The following is a 10,211-nucleotide window of genomic DNA, read 5'->3' as shown; positions in this document are numbered from 1 at the left end:
TTGGCCACTTCTGCCATTTTCCTACCTGATCAAAAGCCTCGTGGTGGAACTAGGAAAGCTACACCCCAGGCCCATAGGACAATACCCACATGGAGAGGCTGGCATTGGGACCGGCCTGCAGGTACAGTTCAGAATTAGGATCGCTCTGCACCAGAGTCCTGCAGATGAAACCGTCCTTGTGAGATGTTTAGAACACTGACTTAACATGTGCGAGCCTTGCAGTGTGAGACAGGCCATTTCTTACTGTCTCCAAGAACTTCCACCTTTCCCAGATAGTCTGGTGCATTGCACTCGTTCCCATTATAGTCAGCGGCTGATTACACTGAGTGCATACAATCCTAAATACGGTTCTCTCTCCTGGGGCCTAAGTTTTGCCAATGCAGCCGGCCCATCAGCTTATTTAGGGAACAGGCCATTCGCACATAGTCCTTAATGGCAGTTTATAGGTATAAGAGAATGATTATATGAACTTAATATGATAGTAACAGGGTAATGTTCTAACACTTTCTCCTGGACTGTTATCTTTTTAGATGTGACAATGAATTGTATACAATATTCTAGGTACTGATAAACCAGGTGTGTCTTTTTTTTGTATATTTTAAGGGATAGGATATTTTGTTTTGAGTATCCTTCCTCGGAATACAAACCAGCATGGTTTTTAGGTTCCTTTCCAAGGTGGTAACAAGAAGCTCTGATACATGATTTATAAAGGCAGTTTAATTTTACCCCCCTCACAATTAAGATCAAACTGTGACAGCAACCACAGTTTCAGCTCCTAGTTGGCCAGGCCCTTCATATACATGGTTGCTCATCTTCACAGCAGCCCTACAAGGTTGAAGTATTACCATCTGTTTTACTGATGAAGAAACCAAGGCTCAAGAAAGGCTGAATGCCTTACTCCAAGTCACAGGGCTTGGGACCAGGCACCATCCAGAACCATGTCAGACTTGACTAGGTATTTCATAGACGATCTCGTTTAATCCACGTAACCCTATGAGGTCGGTGTTACACTGTCTGTTTTGCATTTCAGAAAATAGAAGAAATAACTGAACTTAGGTTAAAAAACTTTAGCCAAACTATGTTCCAAACCAGCTGAGGGGGCAATACCCAGTCCGTGTGCGGCTCTGGTGGCTGTGCACCAGGCTCGGCCTCACTTTGCTTCCCATGGGACATGGTGAGTGCTTCCCATTAGGAAGATTCACACCCTTTTTTTCCTCTGCTATTAGAAAGTTTTAAACACTGTAACACGGTACACTGGAGCCTCTTGATCAGCACGTGCACACTGAGCACAGGGTTGCTCCAGCTGGGCAGATTCTGAAGAGTCTTATTTTAGAGTTTTAACCTACAGGGTGATACTTTGCATGGACTCCAGTATCATTATAGAAAGGCAGGACCTCACCAACTGTGTTCTCAGGCTCCATATGGAGAAGGGCTTAGAATATGAAGACAACCTTGAAACCACCGGTTCCCTACGATTATTTAATTATTTCAGCATAACACTTTTTTGTAGAATGTTAGCGGTAGAAGATCAGAAATAAATGCAGCTTAAGATTTGAACCACTCCTACCGTACTTTTTCTCCTAAGCCTGAAATAGAATTTTCTAACACCTTTTGTGGTTGGAAATACTGAATTTAAGTAGGACTGCAGATATAAACAAAAAGAGCAAGATGTGGATTGACGTGCCTATTTCAGTAAAATGTAGCCACATTATTTCTGAAATATGGAGACTAAAATTAATAAAATGACAAGTAGAGAAAGCAGAAATCTGGAGATGTGCACTATAGTGACAGTAAGCCCTTAAATGCCGCTATTAGATACTAATAAAAGACCTGAAAAATGAATCACCTGTTTTATTTTGCTGAGGGTCCCTTCAGGTCACAGTTTTCCATTGCATACACATTTAAGATGACACACTTTATTAATAATTAAAAAAACATTTTATTATTACTGATATCAGTGGCAATGACATGGATAGTTATAAGTATTCTTCTTATTTTTCCTTTTTTTTTTTTTGTGAGGAAGATTGGCCCTGAGCTAACATCTGCCAATCCTCCTCTTTTTGCTGAGGAAGACTGGCCCTGGGCTAACATCCATGCCTATCTTCCTCCACTTTATATGGGATGCCGCCACAGCATGGCTTGACAAGCAGTGTGTCAGTGCGCGCCCGGGATCCCACCTGGCGAACCTGGGCCGCCGCAGAGGGTGCGTGCGCTTAACTGCTTGCACCACTGGGCTGGCCCCTATTTTTCCTTTTAACAAAGGATAAAATCAGATGAAATAGTTGGGTTTGACTGAGCTCATGGTTAAAGATTCGTTATTTTCAGATGCATGTAAATAAAACTCTACCTACCTACCATGTAATGTCCTCACACGAAGTCCCCTTGTGCCTCAGTATTACCATATGGAAGTACCGGTATTGCATTCAGTTTTGCAAATTGTTACTGAATGGTGCCTTTCCTATCTGGATTAAATGACACAACTGGTGTAAATGTGGCTGAGTTAGGAAGCAAAGTGACACCAACATTTGAGGATTTCGTTATATAATGGTAAGAATTTATCTAACGATGCCCAAAATTAAACTTATTTTTTTGTTGAGGAAGATTGGCCCTAATATCTGTTGCCAATCTTCCTCTTTTTGCTTGAGGAAGAGTGGCCGTGAGTTAACATCTGTGCAAGTCTTCCTCTATTTTGTATGTAGGACACCACCACAGCATGGCTTGATGAGTGGTGTAGGTCAGAACCTGGGATCTGAACCCACGAACCCTGGGCCACCAAAGTGGAGAGCTTTAAACTTAACCACTATGCCACTGGGCCAGCCCCTCAACTTCTTAATTCAAAGGAAGATCTATAATCTACTTTTGTAAGGCAAACAATTTAAACAGTGATTACCCATTATTGGGAACAAAAGTCATGGAGGCCGGCCCAGTGGCATAGCGGTTAAGTGCACGCCCTCCGCTTTGGCGGCCCAGGGTTCGCAGGTTCGGATCCTGGGCGTGCACTGATGCACTGCTTGTCAAGCCATGCTGTGGCAGCATCCCATGTAAAGTAGAGGAAGATGGGCACGGATGTTAGCCCAGGGCCAATCTTCCTGAGGGGGGGTAAAAAAAGGAGGACTGGCATCAGATGTTAGCTCAGGGCTAATCTTTCTCACACAAACACAAAAAGTCAGTAGATAAAACCAAATATGTCATAATCTTACACTTTATGGTTCAAATGAGAAAACTAGATATGGTATATTAATGTACCACCAGAAAAATGAAGTCTACAGTCTCCCAACACAGTATACAGACTGGATTTTGCTGCACATCTAGGACTCTGGAAATGGTTCAATTGAGCATCTTACAGTCATTTGGATTCTGATAGATATACTTACCCAAGGAAGCCTATTATATGGCAACAATTAAAAACAGAAAACTTCTCTAAGAATTTATAGGGCCAAAAACGTTCATTTTACATCTTTGCTGATTGATTTGGAAGGACTCTATATAGGACCGTACTGTGACTTTCCTAGCTCTGCCAGTTTAGAGCTAAGTTCTACACCAACAGTTCTACAACAGAACAGTTCTACACCAAAGCCAACTACAACCTCCACCTGACCCGTGAATTTGGCTTTAGACTCAGACAAGCTATTCATTGATTATAAAGAGGTGCATCGAAGACTCTTTTCTTTATATCCTGGATTATTCAAGTCAGTTGTCACCCCAGTGAGTGGATTAACTACCGTGGTTACCTTGCACCACAGGCAGATACTCAGGTGGTGTGACCATATCGTCAGTTGCAGTGCCCACAGCACTGAAGGGGTGAAGCAGGGAGGGTTCCATCAACATGTGAGGGTGTCAGAAGGAAAACAAGACAACACTCTAGAGAAGCATTATTTGTTATTTAATAGTGCATTGTTATTTTAAACAAATTGTGTCTGGCTTTAAAATAGCAGAGATGATGAAATGGTGAGTTAGGTTAAAGTCATAAATTATGGATACGGGCTGTAGAAGAAGAGGAAGACTTATTATAGAGGCAGAAATACTTTAATTATAAAACAGTGCTATAAAAAAGCTTTCTTTATAAAAAGGTTCTTCTCTTTCTGGTAGCTTCAAAGCACAGGTCATACCACTGTTCTAGTTCAGAGGTCAGCAAACTTTTTCTATCACACTATTTATTATCAAACAGATTTGGGCTCTGTGGGTCAGTCTCGTCACAACTACTCAGTGCTCCTGTTGTACCTTGAAAATAGCCACACACAGTATGTAAACGAATGGGCATGGCTGTGTTCCAACTGAAACTTTATTCACAAAAACAAATGGTGGCGACAATTGAAGCAAAGGCCATGGTTTACTAACCCCTCTTCTATCCCAGCACTGTCCAACAGAAACATATGTGTTGGACACGTATGTGTCAGCCACATATGTAATTTAAAATGTTCTAGTAGCAACATAAAAACAAGTGAAATTAATTTTAATATATTTTATTTAACTCCAACTATCCAAAATATCATTTCATGATGTAATCAATATAAAAAACTATTTACATTTTTTTTTGTATTAAGTCTTTGAAACTGCGTCTTGTCCAACTTATTGCATACTAGTCATATTTCAAGTGCTCAGTAGCCACGTGTGGCTAGTGGCTACCAAACTGCATGCTATGTTCTGGATCTTCCATGCTGGGATTTCTACAACTAATCTGGACTTTGGTGACACACTGTTGGGATTTGGTTCTTGAAATGGGGATAGAATTATGTTGCCCCTGGGGAGACAGGACAAGGAATTACAGCTACTGGCAAGAAATGTTTGCCCTCAAACACTAAGCTGAGGTGGCCCAGGATTCTGGGGCACAAATGGGCACCCAGGCAAACGATTAAGTCAGATGATGTTAGCTTCACTTCCCAGTGCAACAATCTAGTGCAAAAAATATTTGATATAGACCCCAAAATGATCAAGGTGTGAACACATTATTGTAATCTTTGGCCTTCAATAAAGACAGTCATTAACAGAGCTAGTCTTTAGCACTTGGACTATACCAGAATTTAAAGCATATAAAGATGTGATTTGGAAGATAAAATGAAGAACTGTCTAGCAAGGAAAAAAGCTTTAAAATTAGACTGAATTTTTAAAACCGTTAAAACAACGTAAATGCTTTTTCAAGGATCTTTGTGTACCACAGTTTAGTGCTAGTCAGCAACCGTTAAACACTTTACCAAAGGGTAATCATAAGCCTTTGTTTAGCCCTTGGGAACTTTTTCATAATTTAAACCCAGCTTGCTAAGTGATCAAATCAACATTTCCAAGATAAGACTGGATATAACCTTTTGTTAATAAAACTTAGAGGCAAGTGTTTTTAACAAAAAATTTATTACCAAAATACAGTATTAAAGTCAATACATGACAAACTCCTGTAAAGCAAAATAAATTATTCTAACATTGTACAGTATTTGCAAAGGTAGTTAGAGAAGCGCTATAGACCTTGCTTCACTGTTTGTGGAACAGAGAAACTGTTCTACCATGAACACAATCCTAGAGTTTCAGGCTTTAAGGCATGCAGCTTGATGTGCAGGATAATTTTACAAAATGCAAATCATCCTATTTTAATAAGATACAGTGTCAGAATTAACTGTAGTCTTTACATGTCAGTGTTCCAGAAATTTTTAGACTTTGGCTATAGAAGCAATGCCATAGTGTTACACAATACTTATTTCTTAAAAAAATACATGTATTCATGTCCATGAATATCAAACTTAAATTTCTATTAAATATATTTTATAGAATATTACTTAGAGCACCTTGCTGTACAATAAAAAAAGATTAAATAAGTGTCTATGGAAACTAAACATATGCTAAGTCTCAACAGAGAAGCCTGCTTGTCTTTGTGAAGCCAAGTACATCGCAGGAGGGTACAATGCAAACGCTGGGTGCCCACCATTTGCCTTCTGAGAAGAGACAGAGGAAATAATAACAAAGCCACTGACAGCCACCTTGAATAGGATGACAGATCTAGACCAAAGGCGTCAGTCAGTGTCACTACACTGCACTGGCTGGACACAGAAATTAAAGTCTACAGATCAACCGGAATATAGGCATGGTACTGTTAGAACTCTGGGGACACCAACCATATTCTGGATTATTAGAGAAAGAGAGAAAATGATAGAGCCCTGAAAAGTATTATTTATAATGATCAGAATGCATCATCTTCCCCCTCCCCACCTTTGCTTTCCCAGTAAGTTTTTTTTAAAAACTATTTTCACTATCTAATCTTAGAATTTTAAGTGTTCCGAGTGGAAAATAAATACTATGAGCTTTGTATGGCAAAAGATCTAGTACCAGTAAATAAAATGTTATTCCTATAAAGGGAATTCCTGCTGATTATTTTAATACACGTCGCTCTACAATTAAAATTGCTTATTTAATCTTCATTATTACTTTTAGAAATACTCAATTGCTCTCAGGACAGATACTGTTAACTCAAGGCTTGCCACAAAATGATAATGGGAAGAAACATAACATCCTTGGTATGTGGCTCCTCCTGTGGGCCAGGAGAAAGCTTTTGAGGATACTGTAGGCCAGAATCAGATGAATGTTTGAAGGCTTTGAACTTCTGCGTTAATTTTTTCCCATGAACTAGGGAAAGTTTAAATCCATGATTCCAAATGGAAAATTTAGTAACAATCAACGGAAGCCATTTAAGGAAATGAAAAAAGATAATTTAAAAATTCACTGTTGAAATTTTTGGGATTTTTTTGGTTATTAGTATTTTCCAAATGATTACATAAAATTAAAGCCAAGGAAAATTTATAAAACAAAATTCTTCTAAGGTTTTTAATTTTCAGAATAATAAAAAACACTGAGTCGCAGCTACCAGCAATGAAAGAATTGGCTGAGTGGCAACAATATGAGTGATAATAATGGAACAATTTAAAATATTTTATTTGAATTTGAATGAAATATAATTGTATTTAATTCTGAAAAGGAAAGGAAAAAATGAATAAAAATCCATATGCAGTGGATTGGGGGAATATAATTTAGTATATGTAAATTCATTTTATCTTTTTAAAAAGGACATCAGAAATGGATTAACTTTCATAAATAAATTAAAGCTACCTAAATTAAAGAGTTACAAAGTTATAATTGTTTGTTTAAATATCATCATCAAAATGAGATTTAAAAAACAAATCAATGTTTTAAGATACGTGGCCCCACTTAAATAGTTCCTAATGCTATTTTAAAAATGTTAATTCATACCTGGACTTCGGGAAGAGAACTCTTTCCTAAAATGTGTCTACAGAGTATCCCATTCAAAAAATTTTGTTTTTGATGTTTTCTAAATTCATCATTCACAGCCTCAGCTCTAGAAGATGTCAAAAATCAAGTTCAGAGAGAGCACCGTGAAGATGGTGCACTGCATGCACTGGCCTTTTGACTTGTAGGCAGAATTTAACAAAACAATTCATAAATAAATGATCAGAACTACAAAAGCACAAACAAAAACCCTATTCTCTTCACTCTTTGAAATACATTATAATACAAAATGTGTAATTAATGAGCAGATTACACCTATTTGATGGCAAATTTTACTTTTAGCTGGTTTTCCATATGCCCTTTTGCACACTAATAAAATGAAATTTCCTAGATAGGAGGAACTCTGTAGACTTACCGAATGTTGTTTGTTATTAAAAGTTTTATAAACAACCTGAATTTTTACTATATTTTAGCCACACTTGGTTATACCTCTTATACTAAGTATAACTAAATTAAACTCCAGGAAGTAAAATCTCAATAGCAGTACTCATTTTAAGGGGCTTCTGAATTTCACCCTTCTTCCCTCAAATGAATCGAGAGTTCAAACTATTCCCCAGGATGATCAAATGCAGATTTTTACACTTTGTTGCTTTAACAGCCTCTTTCAGATAATGACCTTGGTCTAGTGTAGAAGCAAGGATTAGAAGGCCTATGTCACTAGCAAGAAAATTGTGGTGTTCCATCACACACCCCTGAAAAGAACCTCTGAGATGTGCACTGTGCTCAGCAAGTTACCAGCTTCATGAGACTTGAGATTTGGTTTGAGTCTGGTGGGAATTCACCTACTTCCTCCTTCGCCCACAAGAAATTCACTGTAAATTTAAGACAGTAATTTACTTCTTAAATGCCTATTTACAATCTTGATTTGGATTTAGAGGTCTCTTTTCTTTCTTTCTATTTTAAGGATTAAAGTAATATATCTGAGATTAAGTATATGATTAATTCCTATCAACTTGGGGAAAGATTTAGGTAGATCATTTTAAAGCCCTCTAGTGATCTTTTCCTTGTTGACTGCTGGTAACAGACAAACCCTCAGAGGGCTGCCTCCCATTTCTCACAAGAGGCTTATCATTCTAGAGTTAGCATGTCAAAACTGAAAACAAAGAAAAGTAAGCTCTGCTTAAGACTGTGACACTTTCATAACGAGTTTTAGAATAGTTCCTGAAAAGCCCTTTCTTCACTCTTCTGCTTGCATTTCTACGCTATAATAAGGTTTTAATAATAAATATACTCAACACTAAGAAGAGGTAACAGAGGCTTAAAACAGAATTACATCTTTGCTTCCTCCTCAACCCACTTCCCCTCACTCAAAATATTTAAATATTATTACCGCTTGTCCATTTGGAATTCCTTTTATTACATTACAAATTTGGTTCCAAAGTCACAACTGTCATTTCCTCAAAAATCACATCAACTATTTCTTCTGTGTCTAGTAAGTTTCTGACAGCACAAAGGACTGTGGTTTAAAGGATTCCTCTTCTGCCATTTTCCTCTTCAAGTAATTATTCCATCTAATTTGTATTTAGAGCTGTGCTGTGGTCCTTATTTAGGATGATGTTTACGATTTCACCCTCATGCTCTTTCATATGATCCAAGAGATTTTCTTTGCTGGTAGATTCGAAACCACAAATACAACAACAGAAGAGTAACACGCAATACTCCATACCGGGCGGGACCAGACTGGAGTGTTTTTCTAAACTATATGAGGTATTACTTGCAGGGCTCAGTTTCTCATTCTCGTTAGGACCTACGACTTCACTGGGAGCTTGGGAAATCAGCTCTGAGGACGACATCAAATTTTCTGAACTTCCAGTGAGAGGATGGGCTCTTTCTTCACTGTTGTTTAACACAGTCTTTCCAGGGGATTTCCCCAGAACTCTTAAAAACAAAACACAACACACCAAACCTTGAGTTGGTTGTAAGGTATGACTAGTAGGTTTAACCCTAACTTTAATTTTATATGTAACAATAAAGGAAGGGGTAGGATCAAATACCTGCCACTTTGTGAAATTGCATCATTAATAGCCTTGTTTACTTGTTCGTAGTTGTAATTTTGGTCACTCGCATGCTTCCACATATGAGACTTCAAAGATGGAGGATGGCTGCATACATACCCACACAGAGAGCATCTGAAAGATAGGTATCAGGGAAATCAGAATGATCCCATAATATCATTTTTAATAATTATAATGATTCTATAACAAGTATTAAATTCCTTCTCCTGAAGTCTTATTAAACATTGTATTTCATTGACTCTAAGATGTCACTGATTATAAGAGACATATCAATTTTAAGAAGCTAAAATGTCCTAGAATGTATATCCTAGAATCAATGAAATAAAGTATTTTACATTATAAAGAATTTATAAGAATCAAGACAAACATTCCATATTACTTTAGCTATTACAATATTTGGAAAGATTTCTAATATAGTAATATAAAAAATCTTTGCTTTAATTATTTAACCACAAAGAAAAATATACAAAATCAATATTCTATACCACTCCATTTCTTAAGAAAGCAAAAAAGAATTAAATAATTTTCAACATAAACTCCGTGCTTATTTACAGATCCACAGAAAATGGAAGCAGTAGTCCTGAAAAGCTTCAACAATTTAGCTTTCATATATAAGACAGATAATAATCTTAAAGTTTCTATTCAAAATACCAATTGTTTCACATAATTGGGTACCTCTGGTAAAATCTGAACTGCATGAAGTACTTTTAAAGAAAATTAAGACTATTTTTTAGAGCACTTTTAGGTTTATCCTGTCTCTCCCCTGCATCTAGTTCCTTCTATTATTAACATCCTGCCTCAGTGTGGAATATTTGTTATAACTGATGAACCAATATTGATACATCATTATTAACTAAAGCCTATGGTTTACATTAGGGTTCACTGTTTGTGTTGTACATGTCTAGGTAT

At 37.2% G+C, this 10,211-nt stretch overlaps 1 protein-coding gene across 2 annotated transcripts in view; it reads right to left on the bottom strand.

Moving 5' to 3' along the window:
* Positions 1–5,324: 5,324 nt before the first annotated feature.
* The window catches only part of ZNF507 (zinc finger protein 507), a 38,868-nt gene continuing 33,981 nt past the window's right edge, over positions 5,325–10,211 (bottom strand). For both annotated transcript variants that reach the window (XM_058529063.1, XM_058529062.1), the window contains 2 exons: positions 9,282–9,416; positions 5,325–9,165 (listed from right to left, as the gene is read on the bottom strand). In XM_058529063.1, the coding sequence (XP_058385046.1) occupies positions 8,799–9,165; positions 9,282–9,416 (502 nt within the window). In that variant the 3' untranslated portion in view covers positions 5,325–8,798. The remainder of the gene's footprint in view (positions 9,166–9,281; positions 9,417–10,211) is intronic.

This window comes from Diceros bicornis, chromosome 34 (assembly GCF_020826845.1).
Source record: "Diceros bicornis minor isolate mBicDic1 chromosome 34, mDicBic1.mat.cur, whole genome shotgun sequence".
Taxonomy (NCBI): Eukaryota; Metazoa; Chordata; class Mammalia; order Perissodactyla; family Rhinocerotidae; genus Diceros; species Diceros bicornis.
Note: the sequence above shows the minus strand (reverse complement) of the source record. Positions and strands in the feature narration are given on the sequence as shown.